Raw genomic sequence first — 24,767 nt, 5'->3', positions numbered from 1 at the left:
ACATAGATGTGAATATCTGATTCGAATCAATAAGATTTCTTTTATATAAATTCAGAAATGTTACTCTTTATTAAAAAAATAAATTATGCATACGTTAACAATAAACTTTTTTTAAGTAAATATATTCTCATGTCATTATAATTCAAAAGGCACCGTCTTGATGAATTTTTCAAAAATCAATGTAATGTTTATGAAAATTAGTCACTTTAAGTAAATTTTATTATTCATTAAAACTATTGACTTATACATCAATTCTATTCGATGATGGCAAGTGTTGTACACCGCTCTTGAAGAGATGCCCATGATGTCAAAAGAGCAAAATAAATTTTAAAGGGAAACATGGGGCCTGTATTATTATGATGTGAGAGAGAGAGAAAAAAAAGAAAAAGAAAAAGAAAAAGACATGAAAACATATGTTTTTGTATCCACACAAACTTATAAATGTTAAATAATACATATGTTGAAGGTCTTGATGAAAATTTATTGATTACTAAAAGTAGATTCAATAAAAGACATAAAACAACATCATCTCTTCATCATTGTAGTACTATAAAACAAATTACCACTTATTCAACTATTTTGTGCGTAGGTGGACATATGTATATCTATATATATATATATATATATTAAAACGTAGTTCATAATCACATAATAATAAGATGCACAAGTTATTTCATCAAGATATCTATAAAAATAGTTCTAATAGGATTTTTTTTTTTTTTTTTTTTTTTTTTCCTTAAAAATAATCATGCCTTAATCTTTTTTTTATTTGTTTGATAATCTTGAATAGATAATGCTTGCATTAACATCAATTCACAAATATGCTCCATGGTGAGCTTATGGCAGAATAGCATGACCTATAACTGCAATTCCACTCTGCAAACTTGTGAAATTGTTGCACTATCAATGTGGACTTTGCAGTAGTAGGAGTAGTGGGGCGCCATCTATGAGGGAGCTAGGGCAGCGGCTATGGAGGAGAACGGTGAGATTTGTACAAAAGGGGCTCTGATTCTTGCATTATCAGAGGGCTCCGAGATGGCAGACGGCTGGATCCCCGGCCAACTTGCAAGGCTCTCTCGCACTGGCACCGTCTGAATCTGTGTCATCGCTCTTCAGCAGTTGGGGGGGGGGGGGGGGGGGGGGGGGGGGGGGGTTGAAGCAGCAGTGATCGGAGCATGCACATTCTTCTCTTCCCTGACACCCTCTCTGACGCACATGGTGGCAGCCTGACATCTGTGGCATGAATACGAAGCCAGAGTTGCTGGCCTCCAGGGAGGTATTGGTTCCGTAGATGCAATCCCTTCGCATTCTATATATATATATATATATATATATGTGTGTGTGTGTGTGTGTGTTTTCTTAACCTGTTGGGATCGAACTTCAGGTGGAGAAATGTATGTTTTACAGGAAAATGTAAGGTGTAAGTTATTTCAAGTGGGAGGTTTGAAGGGGACAACCGATGATGCTGTGAGAGGTATTTCATTGCATGAGTTCTGTGCACTTGACAGGACGGCTGACTGAACTGGTCGCCCAAAGTTTTGCCAATCCATGGTCCACACACTTCTCTCTAGGGAGCTATTGCAAAATCCAAAACGAATCACTGTGGAAGTGGATGGGAGAAGTGGGAGCTTGAGGAACTCATTCGTCGACATACACGCATCGATAGAAGCTTCGCCTGGGGCCCGTTTCGGAGACATATTTTGCTTGGAGCAATATAGTAAAAAAGTTACTCCTGCCGTGCGCTGTACACTACAACTAGCATGCACAGAGTCATTTATATGCGACCGAGCAGTGGTTGGATTCGGAGGTGGTCCACCTGGTTTCCTGTCGCGTGGGTCCGACCTCACGTGAGAGGAAGAAAAAAAAAGTTACACCTGCATTTTGTCTTCGCACCAGTGAAGAGCCCCATCTTTCGCTGCGTCCCTTTTTATGCGGTGGTAAAATTATATTGCTTCGGATGTGGTTCCTTCTTTCTGGGAGATGTTTCTGAGAATTCGGAACCTCGTAGGAATTTGGAACTTTCTGTGGACGGTAGCGAAGAATTCCGCCATTTTTTTGTTTTCTTTTTTCTTTTTGGGCAAAATGATACTGGATCAGAAAGTTGCCTGTTGTGACCAGGTCATACTTGCCTTGAGGATCTCGTTCAATTGAAGCACAAAAAATTTGCCTGTTGTGACCAGGCTGTGAAGCCATTTGATTGGGTTTCTTCGACAAGAGCGGGCGATTTTGAGCCATGTGCTGCGGCCATGGAGGATAAATTTGGGGGAAAGCTTGCAGGCGAGGGTCCCAAGCAGGGCCTTGGGCGGCGGACCATGGGGCCGATGGCTCTCAAACAAAGGCTGAGAAAAGGCGCAGCTCATCGCTGTCCTGGTCCTACTGCAATCGCACTTTGAAGAACTGGTCTTCGGAGGACTCGAATCAACTCTCATGTTCGATTGCTCTGACCACCAGACCTCGCGGTTGTCAAATTACAACTACGTTGCTGGTTGACCAGTGGGTGGAAACTTGTATGGACACCGAGACTCGCCATGGAATCTGGAATCATAGCAAGCTCACTCATAGATACGTCCAGGTTCCGCCTTTGCTTGTGTGCTTGTGTGCCATCACGCAATCTGATGTGGATTATGTGATACTAAAATCCTATTGTGCTGTCCCAGACTTCGATTTAGGAGAGGTCAAGAAGATGACAATGAGATGCAAGGCTGGTGTTGGTACAGTAGAATGTTGTGACGAAATCATGGCTTTTGTGCGTGGATGCTGCAAACCTAAGATTGTTAGTCGCGCTTCGTTTTCCGATGCTTGATAGTTTTGCAGTAGGGTTGGGGACAGCAGTTGAAAAGTAATAGAGTAAAGCAGATTACGATCGATTCGCACTGGCCGGGTACGCACAGTTGGGAATATGTGCACAGAATTCCAATTCACTAACCCTTACATATTGAAGGTCCTGAATGTTTGAATCAAACTCGAAGCCCCAATTAACAAGTTTCGCAACATTTCCATTCCGGCCTTTCTTCGAAGAGTGCAAATTTTGCAACGCATTCCACCTCTAATTTGCAAATCCTCGCCATCATTCCAGCAGTAGCAAGCATGGCACACTTGAGAATTGTGTGCATGACACACAACCCAAGAGACAATGAGAATATTCTCAGCTGATCTATCATTCTAATCTCTAACCGATCTTGTAAAGTTTGAACCGTAAAGATTTCCATGTAATTTTCTTTCATTTTTAGAATAGGAAAACTGTATGTTGATAGAAATTGATACCAAATAGGTGCATTTCACCCTTGAAAAACTATTTGTCTCACTAGATCTTGTTTTTCTCCACGGCCTCTTCTACATGGAACTAATGCATCTAGTGGACTCAGTAAATCACCTGGTTAATAACTTGTATATTTGAAACAACAGCAGTTACTGTCACACTTATGCTGATTCAATCACCATAGTGTTGATATTGTAATCACCCAGGTGGAGAGTAGCTAAGACACGAATTAATCCAGACCCAACCATCCATTGCAAAGCGTTATTTTACTTTTATTTTTTTTATTAAAAACGAGTGATTGAGATGGTATATCATGCCACAAGAACCGAGGAGAGCAATTCTCAAGGACATGAGCTAAGTGTTTGAATTTGACTGGTTTCTTGGGTACTCCCAACAAAGTATCTAAGGATGGCTACAGAGGGCTAGTGCAGCAAACTCCAAAAAGAAGATTTGGGAGACAACCAAAAATGCACAGAAATCAATAAGAACTGGGTGTACCAATGAAGCCACCTGTGACAACACATGCAACAGCCAGCTCGGTGGAAATCACGAAGCTATGCCCTAAAAATTCTATCGAAGAGGTGTGAACCCACAAAGCCTTGCAAAATGCAATGGTTGACTCACTCCCAAGGCCATGGATTTGACGTGGAAGGAAACAAGCTCATCAATAATTTCGATGTGTGTTTTTTTGGAGTACACACACTCAATTCGCAGGTGAGAGTTACTTCCATTCTCGTTTGTTTCACGGTGGAAGCGTTCATTCATTCATTCATTCATTCTCGATGGGTGAGCAATGAGTGTGCAAACGAGGAGGAGGGAGCGAAGAAGATGAAGAAGAAAGAGCCGTAATCCGGAAGGAAAAGACACACATTTACACGCACACACACAACGGAGAGTAAAAAAGAGAGTAAAAGAGAGAGTAAATGAGAGACCAGAGAAGGGTTCGAATGGTTGCCCGAATCCTTCGTGGCGACCTCGTCATCGTAGTCATACCGAACCAGCCGGCGGTAGAAGTGTACCTTCCAGCGTTGCAAATTTTCCATTGCTATAGCCACAGACCGCGAGTGCTCGGGATCCGTGTATGAGTTGGAGTTCCAATGAGCCCACCTCATTTTTTTCCTCTCTCTCTTCACCTCTGTTGATAGGGCGCGGGGGGCTCGTCTCGAATCCGTCTGTTCTCCTGGGTTGCAGAGTTTCTCTTGTTGTGAGCAGGGGAGGATCCGCGCAAGCCACCGAAGAGAGGTCTTTTTACATCTTCAGTATTTCGGCCAAACTTGTATCGGCGCTTCCGCCGTTTGTGTTTGTACTTGTGTTGGTCGTCTAGATTGGCGGGGAGAAATCTGGTTAGGATTGGAAGATTACATTGTGCGTGGAGTTGTGAGGATTCTTGTGAAGGATTGTGTGTGCGTTAGCCCTTACTTTTTCTACTGTGCACGCTGCAGCCAGGACTTGGTTCCGTGGTCTCTAGATTTTCGGAATCGTGTTAGAAATACGAAGCTGGTTTTCAGATTTCAAGTGCAGAGCGCAACTTAGGTTTGCTCGATTAGGTGTGATTTCGGTTTGTGCACTGCATCACGAGGCGTGCTTGCTCTTTTATCAACGCAAGAAGCTTGATTAAACTCATAGATCGCAGTATTTGGAGGACTTGTTTTGCGTCGCCTTCTTTTAATAACGTCTTTGAATAATTTAGCCTATCCGATGCAATACATCGTGTCGCATTTGTAGCAGGCTAGTTAACACCACTTCCCGGTTAGTTTTTACTTGTATTCTCGTTCTAAATGTTACAGTTCCACAGACAAATTTTCGCGGGACCAGGGAAGCAGCTGAAAAGGGTTAAGAGTCCTAGTTTTTCTTTACTTTTGTGAGTTAATACTCTGCCGAATCGGTGCTCCATCTGGAACATTCCAGTCGTTTTGATTTTTTAAAAGTGTATTTTATTTGTCCCCCCCTCCCCCCCTTTTTATTTTGTTTTGTTCTTGTTGTACCTCTAATTACTTCGATCATAGTTTAACGATTTTAAATAGTCCTTTTAGCGTGCCTTGCGCGGACACTACACTAGGTCTTTTGGTCCTAGTCCATCCAGCCACTTTACTTTGCAGTGGAACAGAGTTCACTTTTCTCAATCGAGTTCAGTCTCTCGTATATTGGTCTAGTGTTTCAGGTTCGATCTTCGTTGATTCCAGATCTTTCCGGCACAAAATGTGTCCTACCCTCTTGTTACTTTCGGTCTGATTCTGCGGCATAGTAGCTTTGCGATTAAATCGGTGTGCACGCATTTGGTTGCAGTTTCGCAGCTGTCCACAGACTAAGAGTTCTCTAGTAAACTTATTTTGATTCGTACTGTGTACCAGCAATTTTCTTTCAAAGTCTGAATGGAACTGTGTGATTGCTAGTTGGACCCAAGAATTGCTTTGCTGGTCCTAGTTCGTGTAGCAGCCCTTGCTGTCTGTCTCCATATCTCCGTTGTGGAAAGTAAGTCACTGTTAGTTATCTGATTCTCTGAATCTTTGTGGGGACAGAAAGTTGTTTGTCCAAGTTTTTACTTTGTGAGATCTGTCTTAGAAAGATGGGAAAAGGAGGAGGAAAGTGTGCGAGTAGAGAGCAGAGTGCGAGCTCCACGAGAACTCCAAGGATTCCTGCTGCGAGACCTGATAAACCTCCTGTTAAGTCGTCAACATCAGCTTCCAGGCCAAGCTTTTCGAAGACAAAGGCCGCCGAATCCGATTCTACAACCCTGGTGCCTCTGATTCCCAAGGTTCATGTCTGTCCCTGCATTCTGTTAAGTTGCGTTTTTCTAGCATAATGACGATCTGAAACTTCTAGTGCAGGCTGCTGCGTGTTGTAATTGAGTAAATTCTAAATAGCTGAGCTTTGGATGTCAACATCTAGATTCTCTTAGTCTTTTATTTATTCCAATGGCGGAGTGGTTGTGTGTACTGATTGTGGTGAGTAACATTGTTATCAGCGATACGTGACGCTGTGGCCTCTAAAATCTTAATCTGAGTTCTAGTGATCTTAATGCGGACAGAAGCGGCCATAACAATTGTATGTATTTTCTGGCCTCTTTTTTCCAGAAAGAGTCCTCTCCAGCTTCAATTGTTGAGAATATCGACGACGACGATGGCATTGATACAAATGTCACCTTTGATCAAGAAGGCTTGGATTATCCTGCATCGGAATCTGGACGGAGGGATACGGGAGCATCTTCATCTGAGATGCCAAGTGTCTACAACACAGCAAATGTTAGCCCTGCTCGGTCTTTCTCGAGTGGAGCACGAAGCCCTGACACCGTGTATCTCAGCGGATCAGAGGATCTCCCACAGTATATGGCCTCTCCTGCTCGTTTAGTTGGAGTGCCAATGTCCCTTCAGCATTCGAAGGCTGGTGCGAATTCGCCCGATCCTGTTATTTCAACCCAACGTCCGGTTAGCAATGTCAATGATGAATTTTTGGCTAGGGGAGGACCTACCCTTTCTGCAATTAGCGGTGCCGGACCAAGCAGCGGTGGTTTGAGGAAAAGACATAGTATTGCTGCATCAAGCACTTCACCACTGGAAGTTAGATCTTTGAAAACCAGCAGTAGTTTTACAGCACCTGGTGGGCGCGTTGAGGAAAAGCCAATTGCTCCTGTTAGTAAAGCAATAGATGAGGAACAGCTTTCAGGAGGAAGTGGATTAAGGAAAGGAGACAAAAGATTGGTTGCTGAGGGAAATGTTGCTGCCCAGGAGGAGCCAAAGTCCTACCAAACTCCAGGAGCAGAAGCATCCAAGGAGACGTTAGGTGAAAACTGGGAGATGGTCTCCCCAGTGCATCAGTCAAAAGGGTTAGGTCCAGAATGGGTCTCGGTGCCCAAGCCTAATATCAGCGACACCAGGTTGGATGTACCTTCTGCCGAAGGTAAGCTTTATTTTCTATTCGTACTTGTGAGGTGTTCCTGTCCTTAATATAGCGCGTGTGAAAAGAGTGATCTACCCGTATTTCCTTAACAGTATGATATTTCTGGGTTCACGGGAGAGTGCAATTATGCATTACATGACGCTGGTGTGAATTCTACCTAGAGGATACTTTGAAGTGTGCTTTTCGTCGTCCTCTTTGAACACGCATCAAAATGAGGATTTTTTAGGGTGAATCAGCCATCTTATAGACGGTGCATTAAATCTTGGTCCATGTTATCTTTGTTATGTTGTAATCAGTCTGCTTGTCACAGGGAGTACGAAAATGGAGTCACTACCGCAAATGAATGAGAGAGGACTTCTGCAGTCGAGAGAGGAGCCTCTTGAAGTCTCCTCAAGTACACCAGGAGTATCAATCGCAGATTTCATAACCAAGGCTTCTGAACTTCCACTAACTCCCGACGAAGAAGCAGATACTGTGAAATCAATGGGCAGTGATCAATCTGATGAAATTGAGACGCGATCATTGAATGGTGAAGGCGGAGATTATGTATTTTTGGGAACAGAAGAAAGTCCGAAAGCAGGAGGTTTTCAAGAGCCAGGCCTTGACACTGTTGTTCCTGATCCGACCATTTCAGTAAATGAGCTCCCTTCATCATCAAAAGCTGATGACAGCCCCACAGTGCGTGATGCACCCCGTGCTGAGGTTACAGAGCACAAAAGTGTTGAAGCACATGGTCTAGAAGAAGATGTTTCCACTGTACAGGATAGGAATGTTGAACTTCTCTTACCCGTGACCGAACATTCTTCGGAACACAAGGAATCACCAGTAGCCGTGGAAGTACATGAAGATGCCTCCGCTGCAGAACCTGAGAGCTCAGTGGTTGAAGACAGGGCATTACTAGCAGAGCACACTTCTAGTCAGGATTTTCCCCTAATACCACCTTTATTGCAGTCTGAAGCGTCTCTGCTAGTGGAGGAGGCCAAGGCTGAGGAGGCCGCTACCCCTGCCGAGGAGGTAACAAAGGAGGCTGAGGTCGTGCCGGAGGCTGCTGCACCCGAGGCACCCAAGACTACCGTAGTTGAAGAGGTAAAGGAGGCAGAAGCGGCCGCTGGGGTGGAGACGCGCGAGGTGGAGCTGCCGATGTCGACCGCTCAGGCGGTACCAGAGAAGGTATCAGAAGATGCGGCTGAGCCGGAGCTGTCGGCCGCAAGTGCCGAGGTTGAGAAGGAGGCTTCTCTCGCATCCGTGGCGGAGACTCCCAAGCCTGAAGAGGCTCCAGCAGTGCACCAGGCCACGGCTGAGGAAGTGGCTGTTGCTGTTGAAGAAGTTCAGGAGGTGGAGGCCGTACCAGAGGCCTCCGTAGCGGAATCTGCTGCACCAGACTCAGTCGAGCCTGCAGTGGTGGTTGAGACAGAGGCTGCCTCGGAGGTGCTTCTTGAGGAGGCAACCCCTAAGGTGGAGACACGCGAGGTGGAGCTACCGACCGCGACTGCTGAGGCGGTACCAGGAGTCGTGGCTGAGCCGGAGGTAGCGGCCGCAAGCGCCGCAGTTGAGGAGAAGGCTACCCCTGCACCCGTGCTGGAGGAGCAGGTCCCCAAGGCTGAGGAGGCTGTGGTCGAAGAGGCCCCTGCATTGGTTGGGGAGGGTAAGGCTGAGGAGGCCGAGGTCGTGCCGGAGGCTGTTGCACCGGAGGCAACCGCGGTTGACGAGGTGGTCGCTGAGGAGGCGGCCCCTGCGGTGGAGTCGCGCGAGGTGGAGCTTCCGACCGTAAGTTCTGAGGCGGTACCAGAAGTCGTGGCTGAATCTGTGGTGGCGGCTGCAAGTCCAGAGGTTGAGGAGGAGGCTGCCCCCGCACCTGTGTTGGAGGAGAAGATCCCCAAGGTCGAGGAGGCTGTGGTCGAAGGGTCCCTCGCAGTGGAGGAGACCAAGGCTGAGGAGGCTCCTGCCCCTGTGGAGGAGGAAGCCAAGGAGGCCGAGGTCGTGCCGGAAGCTGCAGAGCCAGAGGCCCCCGAGGCAGCGGTGGATGAGGAGGTGAAGAAGGCCAAGGCTGCCCCCGAGTTGGTCACTGAGGAGGTGGCCCCTGCGGTGGAGTCACGCGACGCGGAGCTGCCAACCGCGAGCGCTGAGGCGGTACCAGAAGTCGTGGATGAGCCGGAGGCGACGGCCACAAGTGTCGAGGTTGAGGAGGCTTCCCCTGCACCCGTGACGGAGGAGGAGGTCCCCAAGGCCGAGGAGGCTGTGGTCGAAGAGGTCCCCGCAGTTGTTGAGGAGGCCGCTGCTGCAGTTGAGGAGGAAGCTAAGGAGGCCGAGGTCGTGGCGGAGGCTGCAGAGCCAGAGGCACCGGAGGCAGTCGTCGATGAGGAGGTGAAGGAGGCCGAGGCTGCGCCTGAGGTGGTCGCTGAGGAGGCGGCCCCGGCGTTGGAATCGCGCGAAGTGGAGCTACCGACCGCGATCCCTGAGGCTGCAACAGAGGTGATACCAGAAGTCGTGGCCGAGCCGGAGGTGGCGGCCGCAAGTGCCGATGCTGAGGAGAAAGCTGGCCCCGCACCCGTAGCGGAGGTAGAGAACCCGAAGACCGAGGAAGCCGTGGCCGAAGAGGCTCCCACAGTCGAGGAGGCCGAGACCGAGGTGGCTGCTGCTTCTGTCCAGGAGGATTCTAAGGAGGCTGAGGTCGTGGCGGAAGCCGCAGAGACGGAGACTCCCGTTGCAGAGGCTGCTGCACCCGACACAGCTGTGGATGAAGACGTGAGGGAGTATGAGGCTGCCCCCGAGGTGGTTGCTGAGGAGGCGGCCTCTGCGGTGGAGTCGCGCGAGGTGGAGCTTCCGACCGAGAGTGCTGAGGCGGTATCAGAGGCTGTACCAGAGGTGGCACCAGAAGTCGTCGCTGAGCCAGATGTGGCGGCCGCAATTGCCGAGGTTGAGGAGGAGGCCGTGGAGCCTGTCCTCCCAACCTCCGCACCCGTGACAGAGGAGGAGGCTCCCAAGGCCGAGGAGCCTGTCGTCAAGGAGGCTCCCGCAGTGGTTGATGAGGTTAAGGCTAAGGATGCTGCTGCCCCTTTGGAGGAGGAAGCTAAGGAGGCCCAGGTTGTGGGGGAGGCTGCAGAGCCAGAGGCCCCCGTGCCGGAGCCCGAGGCAGGCGTGGTTGAGGAGATGAAGGAAGTAGAGGATGTTCCGGAGGTAGTACCTGAGGAGCCGACGCCTGAAGTGGAGACTCAGGAGGTGGAGCTGCCCATGGCGAGCACTGAGGCGTTGTCGGAGGTGGTGTCAGATGATGTAGCTCCTCCTGCATCCGTGGCGGAGGAGGCCCTGAAGGCTGAAGAGGCTTCGGCTTTGGAGGAGGTCAAGCCTGAGGAGGCGGCTGATTCTGTTCGACCAGAAGATACGTGGAGAAGGTACGTGGAGGAGGTCAAGGCTGCACCAGACGGTAGGGAGCTAGAGGCTTCCCTCGCGGACGTTGCTGCACTCGATGCACCGGAGGCTGCAGTGGATGAGGAGGCGCAGGAGGTAAAGGGTGCTCCGGAGGTGGCTTCTGAGGAGGCGACCCCCGAGGTCGAGACGCGCGAAGTGGAGCTGCCTGTACCGAGCACAGAGACTTCAAGAGAGGCCGGGGCAAAAGACAACACTGAATCCGAGGTGGTATCATCAAGTGCAGATGCTGAAGGTGAGCCTGCCCCTGTAGCCTTTGTGGAGGAAGAGACCTCTAAGCCTGAGGAAGCAGCGGTTCAAGCCGATCCTACCGTAGAATCGGCGAAGGCTGAGGAGACGGCTGTTCCTGTTGACGAAGTGGAGGAGGTCGAGGCCGTGCGGGAGGCAGCAGCAGATCCCCTTGAGGCGGAGGCTGCTGCACCCGAGGCGCCCGAGGCTGCCGTGGTTGAGGAGGAGAAAGAGACTGAGGCTGCACCAGAGGTGGTTGTTGGAGAGCCGGCCCCGGAGGTGGAGGAGCTAGCTAGCTCCACTCCTGTTGAAGAGCTAAATGCACCAGAGCCTGAGGTTGATGCCGTGCCAAAGGCAGTAGAAGTGGAGGCGCCTGAAGCGGAGGCTTCTGCTCCTAAGGCAGCGCCGGCCATAAATGAGGGGTTGACGGAGGCAGATGATGCCTCGGAGGTGGTACCAGAGGATGCGGCCCCTGATATGGAGACACGCGAGGTAGAGCTGCCGATCACGAGTGATAAGCCGGTACCAGAGGCTGTATCAGAAATCGTGGCTGAGCCGGAAGTGGCGGCGGCTACTGCCGAGGTTGAGGACGACGATACCCCCGCACTTGTGGCGGAGGTAGGGGCTCCTAATGCCGAGGACGTTGTGGTCGAAGAGGACCCCGCAGTGGTTGAGGAGGAAAAGGCTAAGGTGGCCGCTACCCCTGTCGAGGAGGAAGTGAAGGATGTCGAGGTCGTGCTGGAGGCTGCAGAGCCAGAGGCACCCGAGGCAGCCGTGGATGAGGAGGTGAAAAGGGCTGAGGCTGCCCCCGAGGTGGTCGCTGAGGAGGTGCCACCTGCGGTGGAGTCGCGCGAGGTAGAGCTGCCGACCGCGAGCGCTGAGGCTGTACAAGAGGCGGAATCAGAGGACGTACCAGAGGTGGTACCAGAAGTCGTGGCTGAGCCGGAGGTGGCTGCCGTTAGTACCGAAGTTGAGGATGAGGCCTCTGTCCCTGTTGAAGAGGAAGCGAAGGAGGCCGAGGTCCTGCCGGAGACTGCAGAGCCACAGGTTCCCGAGGCAGCCGTGGCTGAGGAGGTGATGGAGGCCGAGTCTGCCCCCGAGTTGGTCACGGAGGTGGCGATCCCTGCGGTGGAGTCACGCGAGGAGGAGTTGTCGACCGCGAGCGTTGAGGCGTTACCAGAGGCGGTACCAGAAGTCGTGGCGGAGCCTGAGGTGGCTGCCGCAAGTGCCGAGGCTGAAGAGGAAGCTGCCCCCGCACCTGTGGCGGAGGCGGAGGTCCCCAAACCCGAGGAGGCTCTCGTCGAAGTGGCCCCAGCAGTGGTTGAAGAGACCAAAGCTGAGGAGCCCGCTGCCCCAGTGGCGGAGGCTGCTGAACCCGAGGCTGCGTCCGAGGTGTTCGCTGATGTGGCGGCCCCTGAGGTGGAGTCGCGCGAGGTGGAGCTGCCGATTGCGAGCGATGAGGCGGTACCGGAGACTGTATTAGAGGCGGGACCAGAAGTGGTGGCTGAGCCGGAGGTGGTGTTCGCGAGTGCCGCGGTTGAGGAGGAGGCTGCCCCCGCACCCGTAGCGGAGGAGGAGACCACCAAGGCCAAGGAGGCTGTGGTCAAAGAGGCCCCCGCTGTGGATGAGGACGCGAAGGCTGAGGATGCCGTTGCCCCTGTGGTGGAGGAAGTGAAGGAGGTTGAGGTTGTGCCTGAGGCTGCAGAGTCAGAGGCCCGAGTGGCAGAGGCTGCTGCACCCGAGGCAGCCGCGGCTGAGGAGGTTGAGGCCGACGGTGCCCCTGAGGTGGCCCCGGAGGAGATTGCTCATGAGGTGGAGTCGCGCGAAGTTGATCTGCCGATTGCGAGCGATGAGGCGGTACCCGAGACTGTATCAGAGGTGGTACCAAAAGTTGTGGCTGAGCCGGAGGCAATGCTCAAGAGTGCCGAGGTTGAGGAGGAGGCTGCCCCCGCACCTGTAGCGGAGAAGACCCCGAAGGCCGAGGAGGCTCTGGTCGAAGAGGTCCCCGCTGTGGATGAGGAGGCCAATGCTGAGGAAGCTGCTGCCCCAGTGGTGGAGGAAGCGAAGGATGCCGAGGTTGTGCCAGAGGCTCCAGTGGCAGAGGTTGCTGCACCGGAGGCACCCGACGCAAGTGTGACTGAGGAGGCGGCTCCTGAGGTGGAGTCGCGCGAAGTGGAGCTGCCGATTGCGAGCGATGAGGCGGTACCAGAAGTTGTGGGTGAGCCGGAGGCATTGTTCGAGAGTGCCGAGGTTGAGCAAGAGGCTGCCCCCGGACCTGTAGCGGAGGATACCCCGAAGGGTAAGGAGGCTCTGCTCGAAGTGGTCCCCGCTGTTGATGAGGAGGGCAATGCTGAGGAGGCTGCTGCCCCAGTGGTGGAGGAAGCGAAGGATGCCGAGATTGTGCCAGAGGCTCCAGTGGCAGAGGTTGCTGCACCGGAGGCACCCGATGCAAGCGTGACTGAGGAGGCGGCTCCTGAGGTGGAGTTGCGCGAAGTGGAGCTGCCGATTGCGAGCGATGAGGCGGTACCAGAAGTTTTGGGTGAGCCGGAGGCAGTGCTCGAGAGTGCCGAGGTTGAGGAGGAGGCTGCCCCCGGACCTGTAGCGGAGGAGATCCCGAAGGGTGAGGAGGCTCTGGTCGAAGAGGTCCCCGCTTTTGGTGTGGAGGCCAATGCTGTGGAGGCTGCTGCCCCAGTGGTGGAGGATGCGAAGGATGCCGAGGTTGTGCCAGAGGCTCCAGTGGCAGAGGTTGCTGCACCGGAGGCACCCGATGCAAGCGTGACTGAGGAGGCGGCTCCTGAGGTGGAGTCGCGCGAAGTGGAGCTGCCGATTGCGAGCGATGAGGCGGTACCAGAAGTTGTGGGTGAGCCGGAGGCAGTGTTCGAGAGTGCCGAGGTTGAGGAGGAGGCTGCCCCCGCATCTGTAGCGGAGGAGACCCCGAAGGGTGAGGAGGCTCTGGTCGAAGAGGTCCTTGCTGTTGATGAGGAGGGCAATGCTGAGGAGGCTGCTGCCCCAGTGGTGGAGGATGCGAAGGATGCCGAGGTTGTGCCAGAGGCTGGAGAGCCAGAGGCCCCAGTGGCAGAGGTTTGTACACTGGAGGCATTGAATGCAAGCGTGACTGAGGAGGCGGCTCCTGAGGTGGAGTCGCGCGAAGTGGAGCTGCCGATTGCGAGCGATGAGGCGGTACCAGAAGTGGGTGAGGCGGAGGCATTGCTCGGGAGTGCTGAGGTTGAGGAGGAGGCTGCCCCCGGACCTGTAACGGAGGAGTCCTCGAAGGGTGAGGAGGCTCTGGTCGAAGAGATCCCCGCTGTTGATGAGGAGGGCAATGCTGAGGACGCTGCTGCCCCAGTGGTGGAGGATGCGAAGGATGCCGAGGTTGTGCCAGAGGCTCCAGTGGCAGAGGTTGTTGCACCGGAGGAACCCGATGCAAGCGTGACTGAGGAGGCGGGTCCTGAAATGGAGTCGCGCGAGGTGGAGCTGCCGATTCCGAGCGATGAGGCGGTACCAGAAGTTGTGGGTGAGCCAGAGGCAGTGCTCGAGAGTGCCGAGGTTGAGGAGGAGGCTGCCCCCGCACCTGTAGCGGAGGAGTCCCCGAAGGTTAAGGAGGCTCTTCTCGAAGAAGTCCCAGCTGTTGATGTTGAGGCCAATGCTGTGGAGTCTGCTGCCTCAGTGGTGGAGCATTCGAAGGATGCCGAGATTGTGCCAGAGGCTGCAGTGGCAGAGGTTGCTGCACCGGAGGCACCCGATGCAAGCGTGACTGAGGAAGCGACTCCTGAAGTGGAGTCGCCCGAAGTGGAGCTGCCGATTGTGAGCGATGAGGCGGTACCAGAAGTTGTGGGTGAGCCGGAGGCAGTGCTCGAGAGTGCCGAGGTTGAGCAGGAGGCTGCCCCCGCACCTGTAGCGGAGGAGACCCCGAAGGTTGAGGAGGCTCTGGTCGAAGAGGTCCCCGCTGTTGATGAGGAGGCCAATGCTGTGGAGGCTGCTTTCTCAGTGGTGGAGGATTCGAAGGATGCCGAGATTGTGCCAGAGGCTGCAGAGCCAGAGGCCCCAATGGTGGAGGTTTCTGCACTGGAGGCATCGAATGCAAGCGTGACTTTGGAGGCGGCTCCTGAGGTGGAGTCGCGCGAAGTGGAGCTGCCGATTGCGAGCGATGAGGCGGTACCAGAAGTTGTGGGTGAGTCGGAGGCAGTGTTCGAGAGTGCCGAGGTTGAGCAGGAGGCTGCCCCCGCACCTGTAGCGGAGGACACCCCGAAGGGTGAGGAGGCTCTGGTCGAAGAGGTCCCCGCTGTTGATGAGGAGGCCAATGGTGAGGAGGCTGCTGCTCCAGTGGTGGAGGAGGCAAAGGATGCCGAGGTTGCGCCAGAGGCTCCAGTGGCAGAGGTTGCTGCACCGGAGGCACCCGATGCAAGCGTGACTGAGGAAGCGGCTCCTGAAGTGGAGTCGCGCGAAGTGGAGCTGCCGATTGCGAGCGATGAGGCGGTACCAGAAGTTGTGGGTGAGCCGGAGGCAGTGCTCGAGAGTGCGGAGGTTGAGGAGGAGGCTGCCCCCGCACCTGTAGCGGAGGAGACCCCGAAGGTTGAGGAGGCTCTGGTCGAAGAGGTCCCCGCTGTTGATGAGGAGGCCAATGATGAGGAGGCTGCTGCTCCAGTGGGTGAGGAGGCAAAGGATGCCGAGGTTGCGCCAGAGCCTCCAGTGGCAGAGGTTGCTGCACCGGAGGCACCCGATGCAAGCGTGACTGAGGAAGCGGCTCCTGAAGTGGAGTCGCGCGAAGTGGAGCTGCCGATTGCGAGCGATGAGGCGGTACCAGAAGTTGTGGGTGAGCCGGAGGCAGTGCTCGAGAGTGCGGAGGTTGAGGAGGAGGATGCCCCCGCACCTGTAGCGGAGGAGACCCCGAAGGTTGAGGAGGCTCTGGTCGAAGAGGTCCCCGCTGTTGATGAGGAGGCCAATGCTGTGGAGGCTGCTTTCTCAGTGGTGGAGGATTCGAAGGATGCCGAGATTGTGCCAGAGGCTGCAGAGCCAGAGGCCCCAATGGTGGAGGTTTCTGCACTGGAGGCATCGAATGCAAGCGTGACTTTGGAGGCGGCTCCTGAGGTGGAGTCGCGCGAAGTGGAGCTGCCAATTGCGAGCGATGAGGCGGTACCAGAAGTTGTGGGTGAGTCGGAGGCAGTGTTCGAGAGTGCCGAGGTCGAGCAGGAGGCTGCCCCCGCACCTGTAGCGGAGGACACCCGGAAGGGTGAGGAGGCTCTGGTCGAAGAGGTCCCCGCTGTTGATGAGGAGGCCAATGGTGAGGAGGCTGCTGCTCCAGTGGTGGAGGAGGCAAAGGATGCCGAGGTTGCGCCAGAGGCTCCAGTGGCAGAGGTTGCTGCACCGGAGGCACCCGATGCAAGCGTGACTGAGGAAGCGGCTCCTGAAGTGGAGTCGCGCGAAGTGGAGCTGCCGATTGCGAGCGATGAGGCGGTACCAGAAGTTGTGGGTGAGCCGGAGGCAGTGCTCGAGAGTGCCGAGGTTGAGGAGGAGGCTGCCCCCGCACCTGTAGCGGAGGAGACCCCGATGGTTGAGGAGGCTCTGGTCGAAGAGGTCTCCGCTGTTGATGAGGAGGCCAATGCTGTGGAGGCTGCTTTCTCAGTGGTGGAGGATTCGAAGGATGCCGAGATTGTGCCAGAGGCTGCAGAGCCAGAGGCCCCAATGGTGGAGGTTTCTGCACTGGAGGCATCGAATGCAAGCGTGACTTTGGAGGCGGCTCCTGAGGTGGAGTCGCGCGAAGTGGAGCTGCCGATTGCGAGCGATGAGGCGGTACCAGAAGTTGTGGGTGAGTCGGAGGCAGTGTTCGAGAGTGCCGAGGTTGAGCAGGAGGCTGCCCCCGCACCTGTAGCGGAGGATACCCCGAAGGGTGAGGAGGCTCTGGTCGAAGAGGTCCCCGCTGTTGATGAGGAGGCCAATGGTGAGGAGGCTGCTGCTCCAGTGGTGGAGGAGGCAAAGGATGCCGAGGTTGCGCCAGAGGCTCCAGTGGCAGAGGTTGCTGCACCGGAGGCACCCGATGCAAGCGTGACTGAGGAAGCGGCTCCTGAAGTGGAGTCGCGCGAAGTGGAGCTGCCGATTGCGAGCGATGAGGCGGTACCAGAAGTTGTGGGTGAGCCGGAGGCAGTGCTCGAGAGTGCGGAGGTTGAGGAGGAGGCTGCCCCCGCACCTGTAGCGGAGGAGACCCCGAAGGTTGAGAAGGCTCTGGTCGAAGAGGTCTCCGCTGTTGATGAGGAGGCCAATGCTGTGGAGGCTGCTTCCTCAGTGGTGGAGGATTCGAAGGATGCCGAGATTGTGCCAGAGGCTGGAGAGCCAGAGGCCCCAATGGTGAAGGTTTCTGCACTGGAGGCATCGAATGCAAGCGTGACTGAGGAGGCGGCTCCTGAGGTGGAGTCGGGCGAAGTGGAGCTGTCGATTGCGAGCGATGAGGCGGTACCAGAAGTTGTGGGTGAGTCGGAGGCAGTGTTCGAGAGTGCCGAGGTTGAGCAGGAGGCTGCCCCCGCACCTGTAGCGGAGGACACCCCGAAGGGTGAGGAGGCTCTGGTCGAAGAGGTCCCCGCTGTTGATGAGGAGGCCAATGGTGAGGAGGCTGCTGCTCCAGTGGTGGAGGAGGCAAAGGATGCCGAGGTTGCGCCAGAGGCTCCAGTGGCAGAGGTTGCTGCACCGGAGGCACCCGATGCAAGCGTGACTGAGGAAGCGGCTCCTGAAGTGGAGTCGCGCGAAGTGGAGCTGCCGATTGCGAGCGATGAGGCGGTACCAGAAGTTGTGGGTGAGCCGGAGGCAGTGCTCGAGAGTGCGGAGGTTGAGGAGGAGGCTGCCCCCGCACCTGTAGCGGAGGAGACCCCGAAGGTTGAGGAGGCTCTGGTCGAAGAGGTCCCCGCTGTTGATGAGGAGGCCAATGCTGTGGAGGCTGCTTTCTCAGTGGTGGAGGATTCGAAGGATGCCGAGATTGTGCCAGAGGCTGCAGAGCCAGAGGCCCCAATGGTGGAGGTTTCTGCACTGGAGGCATCGAATGCAAGCGTGACTGAGGAGGCGGCTCCTGAGGTGGATTCGCGCGAAGTGGAGCTGCCGATTGCGAGCGATGAGGCGGTACCAGAAGTTGTGGGTGAGTCGGAGGCAGTGTTCGAGAGTGCCGAGGTCGAGCAGGAGGCTGCCCCCGCAGCTGTAGCGGAGGACACCCGGAAGGGTGAGGAGGCTCTGGTCGAAGAGGTCCCCGCTGTTGATGAGGAGGCCAATGGTGAGGAGGCTGCTGCTCCAGTGGTGGAGGAGGCAAAGGATGCCGAGGTTGCGCCAGAGGCTCCAGTGGCAGAGGTTGCTGCACCGGAGGCACCCGATGCAAGCGTGACTGAGGAAGCGGCTCCTGAAGTGGAGTCGCGCGAAGTGGAGCTGCCGATTGCGAGCGATGAGGCGGTACCAGAAGTTGTGGGTGAGCCGGAGGCAGTGCTCGAGAGTGCCGAGGTTGAGGAGGAGGCTGCCCCCGCACCTGTAGCGGAGGAGACCCCGATGGTTGAGGAGGCTCTGGTCGAAGAGGTCTCCGCTGTTGATGAGGAGGCCAATGCTGTGGAGGCTGCTTTCTCAGTGGTGGAGGATTCGAAGGATGCCGAGATTGTGCCAGAGGCTGCAGAGCCAGAGGCCCCAATGGTGGAGGTTTCTGCACTGGAGGCATCGAATGCAAGCGTGACTTTGGAGGCGGCTCCTGAGGTGGAGTCGCGTGAAGTGGAGCTGCCGATTGCGAGCGATGAGGCGGTACCAGAAGTTGTGGGTGAGTCGGAGGCAGTGTTCGAGAGTGCCGAGGTTGAGCAGGAGGCTGCCCCCGCACCTGTAGCGGAGGATACCCCGAAGGGTGAGGAGGCTCTGGTCGAAGAGGTCCCCGCTGTTGATGAGGAGGCCAATGGTGAGGAGGCTGCTGCTCCAGTGGTAGAGGAGGCAAAGGATGCCGAGGTTGCGCCAGAGGCTCCAGTGGCAGAGGTTGCTGCACCGGAGGCACCCGATGCAAGCGTGACTGAGGAAGCGGCTCCTGAAGTGGAGTCGCGCGAAGTGGAGCTGCCGATTGCGAGCGATGAGGCGGTACCAGAAGTTGTGGGTGAGCCGGAGGCAGTGCTCGAGAGTGCCGAGGTTGAGGAGGAGGCTGCCCCCGCACCTGTAGCGGAGGAGACCCCGAAGGTTGAGAAGGCTCTGGTCGAAGAGGTCTCCGCTGTTGATGAGGAGGCCAATGCTGTGGAGGCTGCTTCCTCAGTGGTGGAGGATTCGAAGGATGCCGAGATTGTGCCAGAGGCTGGAGAGCCAGAGGCCCCAATGGTGAAGGTTTCTGCACTGGAGGCATCGAATGCAAGCGTGACTGAGGAGGCGGCTCCTGAGGTGGAGTCGGGCGAAGTGGAGCTGTCGATTGCGAGCGATGAGGCGGTACCAGAAGTTGTGGGTGAGCCGGAGGCAGTGTTCGAGAGTGCCGAGGTTGAGCAGGAGGCTGCCCCCGCACCTGTAGCGGAGGACACCCCGAAGGGTGAGGAGGCTCTGGTCGAAGAGGTCCCCGCTGTTGATGAGGAGGCCAATGGTGAGGAGGCTGCTGCTCCAGTGGTGGAGGAGGCAAAGGATGCCGAGGTTGCGCCAGAGGCTCCAGTGGCAGAGGTTGCTGCACCGGAGGCACCCGATGCAAGCGTGACTGAGGAAGCGGCTCCTGAAGTGGAGTCGCGCGAAGTGGAGCTGCCGATTGCGAGCGATGAGGCGGTACCAGAAGTTGTGGGTGAGCCGGAGGCAGTGCTCGAGAGTGCGGAGGTTGAGGAGGAGGCTGCCCCCGCACCTGTAGCGGAGGAGACCCCGAAGGTTGAGGAGGCTCTGGTCGAAGAGGTCCCCGCTGTTGATGAGGAGGCCAATGCTGTGGAGGCTGCTTTCTCAGTGGTGGAGGATTCGAAGGATGCCGAGATTGTGCCAGAGGCTGCAGAGCCAGAGGCCCCAATGGTGGAGGTTTCTGCACTGGAGGCATCGAATGCAAGCGTGACTGAGGAGGCGGCTCCTGAGGTGGATTCGCGCGAAGTGGAGCTGCCGATTGCGAGCGATGAGGCGGTACCAGAAGTTGTGGGTGAGTCGGAGGCAGTGTTCGAGAGTGCCGAGGTCGAGCAGGAGGCTGCCCCCGCACCTGTAGCGGAGGACACCCGGAAGGGTGAGGAGGCTCTGGTCGAAGAGGTCCCCGCTGTTGATGAGGAGGCCAATGGTGAGGAGGCTGCTGCTCCAGTGGTGGAGGAGGCAAAGGATGCCGAGGTTGCGCCAGAGGCTCCAGTGGCAGAGGTTGCTGCACCGGAGGCACCCGATGCAAGCGTGACTGAGGAAGCGGCTCCTGAAGTGGAGTCGCGCGAAGTGGAGCTGCCGATTGCGAGCGATGAGGCGGTACCAGAAGTTGTGGGTGAGCCGGAGGCAGTGCTCGAGAGTGCCGAGGTTGAGGAGGAGGCTGCCCCCGCACCTGTAGCGGAGGAGACCCCGATGGTTGAGGAGGCTCTGGTCGAAGAGGTCTCCGCTGTTGATGAGGAGGCCAATGCTGTGGAGGCTGCTTTCTCAGTGGTGGAGGATTCGAAGGATGCCGAGATTGTGCCAGAGGCTGCAGAGCCAGAGGCCCCAATGGTGGAGGTTTCTGCACTGGAGGCATCGAATGCAAGCGTGACTGTGGAGGCGGCTCCTGAGGTGGAGTCGCGCGAAGTGGAGCTGCCGATTGCGAGCGATGAGGCGGTACCAGAAGTTGTGGGTGAGTCGGAGGCAGTGTTCGAGAGTGCCGAGGTTGAGCAGGAGGCTGCCCCCGCACCTGTAGCGGAGGATACCCCGAAGGGTGAGGAGGCTCTGGTCGAAGAGGTCCCCGCTGTTGATGAGGAGGCCAATGGTGAGGAGGCTGCTGCTCCAGTGGTAGAGGAGGCAAAGGATGCCGAGGTTGCGCCAGAGGCTCCAGTGGCAGAGGTTGCTGCACCGGAGGCACCCGATGCAAGCGTGACTGAGGAAGCGGCTCCTGAAGTGGAGTCGCGCGAAGTGGAGCTGCCGATTGCGAGCGATGAGGCGGTACCAGAAGTTGTGGGTGAGCCGGAGGCAGTGCTCGAGAGTGCCGAGGTTGAGGAGGAGGCTGCCCCCGCACCTGTAGCGGAGGAGACCCCGAAGGTTGAGAAGGCTCTGGTCGAAGAGGTCTCCGCTGTTGATGAGGAGGCCAATGCTGTGGAGGCTGCTTTCTCAGTGGTGGAGGATTCGAAGGATGCCGAGATTGTGCCAGAGGCTGGAGAGCCAGAGGCCCCAATGGTGAAGGTTTCTGCACTGGAGGCATCGAATGCAAGCGTGACTGAGGAGGCGGCTCCTGAGGTGGAGTCGGGCGAAGTGGAGCTGTCGATTGCGAGCGATGAGGCGGTACCAGAAGTTGTGGGTGAGCCGGAGGCAGTGTTCGAGAGTGCCGAGGTTGAGCAGGAGGCTGCCCCCGCACCTGTAGCGGAGGACACCCCGAAGGGTGAGGAGGCTCTGGTCGAAGAGGTCCCCGCTGTTGATGAGGAGGCCAATGGTGAGGAGGCTGCTGCTCCAGTGGTGGAGGAGGCAAAGGATGCCGAGGTTGCGCCAGAGGCTCCAGTGGCAGAGGTTGCTGCACCGGAGGCACCCGATGCAAGCGTGACTGAGGAAGCGGCTCCTGAAGTGGAGTCGCGCGAAGTGGAGCTGCCGATTGCGAGCGATGAGGCGGTACCAGAAGTTGTGGGTGAGCCGGAGGCAGTGCTCGAGAGTGCCGAGGTTGAGGAGGAGGCTGCCCCCGGACCTGTAGCGGAGGAGATCCCGGAGGGTGAGGAGGTCCCAGCTGTTGATGAGGAGGCCAATGCTGAGGAAGCTGCTGCCGCAGTGGTGGAGGATGCGAAGGTTGCCGAGGTTGTGCCGGAGGCTGCGGTTCCAGAGGCCCCAGTGGCGGAGGTTGGAACATCGGAGGCATCTGAGGCAGGCGTGGCTGAGGTGGCGAAGGAGGTGATCGTTGTTGAGGCGGTCCCTGAGGTGGAGTCGCGCGAGGTGGAGCTTCCTGGGGCGAGCGCTGACGCGTTTCCAGATGCGGTACTTGAAGTCGGTTCTGAGCCAGAAGTGGTCGCTAGTGCCGAGGTGGAGGCGGAGGCTGTCCCCGCACCCGTATCGGAGGTGGAGTTCTTTAAGGAGGGTGTTGTAGAAGAGGCTCCTGCAGTGGAAGAGGAGGCTAAGTTTGAGGAGGGCGCTGCCCCAGTGGTGGTGGAAGTGATGGAGTCCGAGGTTGGCGCGGAGGCTGCTGAACCCGAGGCGGCCGTGGCTGAAGAGGTGAAGGAAGCCGAGGCTTCGCCCAAGGTGGTTGTTGAGGAGGCGTCCCTTGATGTGGAGTCTCGCGAGGTAGAACTTCCGGTCGCTAGCGAGGAGGCGTTACCAGAGGCTGTATCAGAAGCGGTACCAGAAGTCGTGGCTGAGCCAGAGGCTATGGGCGCTAGTGCCGAGATTGGGGACGGCGCTGCCCCCGCACCTGTGACGGAGGCCAAGGATGAGGAGGTCTCTGCCCCTGTTGTGGAGGAATCGAAGGAGGCCAAGGTCGTGCCTGAGGATGTACAGCCAGAGGCCGCAGTGGTGGAGGCTGCTGCATCCGAGGCACTCGAGGCTACCGTTGCTAAGGAGATGAATGAGACCGAGACTGCGCCTTTGTTGGTCGTTGAAGAGGCTGCCCCTGATGTGGAGTTGCGCGAGGTGGAGCCGTCGGTCGCGAGCGATGAGGCGGTTCCAGTGACTGTATCAGAGGCGGGACCAGAAGTCGTGGCTGAGCCGGAGGTGGTGGCCGCCAGTGCCGAGGTTGGGGGTGACGCTGCCCCCGCACCGGTCGTGGACGAGTTGGCCCCCAAGGCGGAGGAGGCTATGGTTGAAGAGGCCCCTGCAGTGGAAGAGGAGGCCAAGACTGAGGAGGTCACTGCTCCTGTGGAGGGAGCGAAGGAGGCAGAGGTTGTGCCTGAGGCTGCAGAGCCAGAGGCCTCAGTGGCGGAGGAGGTGAAGGAAGCCGAGGCTGCACCCGAGATGGTCGCTGAGGAGGCGGTCCCTGCGGTGGAGCCGCGTGAGGTGGAGATCCCGATGGCGAGAGCTGATGCGATACCAGAGATGATACCAGAAGTTTTGGCTGAGCCGGAGGTGACTGCCGCAAGTGCCGATTTGGATGAGGAGGAAACTGCTGCACCTGCCCCGGAGGAGGCCAAGGTTGAGGAGGCTGGTGGCCCTGTTAAGGAGGAAGCAAAGGAGACAGCTGCCGTGTCAGAGGTAGTAGACGGAAGGCCGCTTGTGACGGAGGATGCAGCCCTGGAGGCTGAAGCACCGGTGTTGACCTCGAATGTTGATTTATTAGTTGAGGCCATGAAGAAGTTGCAAAATTCTGCTGATTCTGGTGTTGCAGGCGATTTGGTTTTTTCCGAGAGTGGTGCCACTGGAGCAGTCGATGATGCACTTCTGGAGTTTACAGGTACTGATGGACTCAAGGATGTTGAGTAAATGGCCAAGTGTGTGATGAGGCTCATCTGCCAGAGTTTTCCGCATTTAGGGGACGAACACCCGGATATCGTTACTGTTTTGGAGATCCTTGGTCACTCACATAGAACGTCAGCAGGAATCGCAGATTGCATTTGATGCCCTGACTTTCGACCATTGGCAGGCAAAGTTTGGATGTTTATTATTCTGCAGCTTTCACTACGTCTGTACTTGAAGTGTTGGGTTGTGAGAATTAATCTCCAACCCGTCTTTGAGTAAGGCGTTCACTATACAGTGGCGAGAAACTGGTCCTTTTTAGTCAAGGTTACGGTAAAGTATATTGCGGATGCACTTGGAAGAGCTCACAAGGCTTGGATTTTCACGTGCTTACAGTCTCCCGGATTGCGCCGCTTTCCGACTAGGTGCTGCCGAGTGACCTCAGTGTATACTGTTCGGATCAGAAATTATCACTGTTCTATCCATGGAATACTTTTTAGTATTTGCGAAGCTTTTGAGTTCTAGCTGACATTTTTTGGCCCAAGTTCCTCGTGTAACGCCGCAGAGACGTCTGGGGTTCCTCACATTGTCCAAATGTTACTCCTGTCCAGTTACCTTGAGGAATAGGTATTTCTTGCTGTCAGGGCACATCTTATTTCAGTATGTAATTGTTAAGCCCTATCTGCGCAATACTGTAATCATTTGCCAATGTAAAGAAAATTGTTAATTTGATTCTATCAATTGTATTATTTGTCAGTGAATATTGTTTTGTAGAAGCAATGGGCTATCTAGTTGTTGGCAGCATTGGATTGTCAAATTTGTGTGGCATATATTGGTGACTTGTGATACAAGTTAGACATATGGTGTACATATAAGAAACTTTTTTTTGCAAGTTAGATATGTATCATGTAAGTTAGATGCGTATTTGACATGCTATAGAATGTTATTATATAGTTCTTAGTTAGATAACATGCTATAGAATGTTATCATATAGTTCCTAGTTAGATAATATATATAAAGGCAAGAGTGAGGCATTCCTCATTCTTGTCAATTCTTTTTTTGCTTCTAATTTAGTTTTTAGGATCTCTAATTTTCTTATGTTTTAATAATAGTCATTTTAATTTTTTCATAAATATACATGTTTATTCATTTTTTTTCTTAAATATACATATTTACTTAATATGTTTATGTCTTCTAATATGCTTATGTCAGATTTCTTTGAAATAGCTATTATCAAAAGATTATGTGATTTCTTTGAATGGTTATTGCATAGTTATGTAATTTATAATATGCAATTTCTAATATACATATGTTATATAAAAATTAGATAAGACATAAGTATATTTAATAGTATTAGAAGTTGTATATTAGAAGTTGCATATTAGAAGTTATTAAATATAGAAGACATAAGTTGGGCAATATGCAACATCTAATATGCAACTTCTGATATGCTTTTGGCTATTACATGGTTATGTGACTTCTA

The 24,767-nt window shown here is 54.9% G+C and overlaps 1 protein-coding gene and 1 long non-coding RNA gene across 3 annotated transcripts; both read left to right on the top strand.

Moving 5' to 3' along the window:
* Window positions 1-1,349: 1,349 nt before the first annotated feature.
* LOC141044713 (uncharacterized) lies at window positions 1,350-2,865 on the top strand. The gene is made up of 2 exons (XR_012216380.1): window positions 1,350-2,507; window positions 2,658-2,865. It is a non-coding gene; the product is annotated as an uncharacterized LOC141044713 (long non-coding RNA).
* A 1,433-nt stretch (window positions 2,866-4,298) lies between these two features.
* LOC112274277 (uncharacterized) lies at window positions 4,299-24,021 on the top strand. Of its 2 annotated transcripts, XM_024503600.3 has the most exons (4): window positions 4,299-4,501; window positions 5,779-6,014; window positions 6,334-7,156; window positions 7,467-24,021. In XM_024503600.3, the coding sequence occupies exons 2-4, from the start codon at window positions 5,826-5,828 to the stop codon at window positions 23,309-23,311; spliced, it is 16,857 nt and encodes a 5,618-aa protein (XP_024359368.2). In that variant the 5' UTR covers window positions 4,299-4,501; window positions 5,779-5,825; the 3' UTR covers window positions 23,312-24,021. The 2 variants fall into 2 exon arrangements, with proteins under 2 accessions (XP_024359368.2, XP_024359367.2); XM_024503599.3 differs by having other exon boundaries at window positions 4,299-6,014.
* The last annotated feature ends 746 nt before the right edge of the window (window positions 24,022-24,767 follow it).

Source organism: Physcomitrium patens, chromosome 21 (genome assembly GCF_059467195.1).
Source record: "Physcomitrium patens ecotype Gransden chromosome 21, ASM5946719v1, whole genome shotgun sequence".
NCBI classification, from domain to species: domain Eukaryota; kingdom Viridiplantae; phylum Streptophyta; class Bryopsida; order Funariales; family Funariaceae; genus Physcomitrium; species Physcomitrium patens.
Note: the sequence above shows the minus strand (reverse complement) of the source record. Positions and strands in the feature narration are given on the sequence as shown.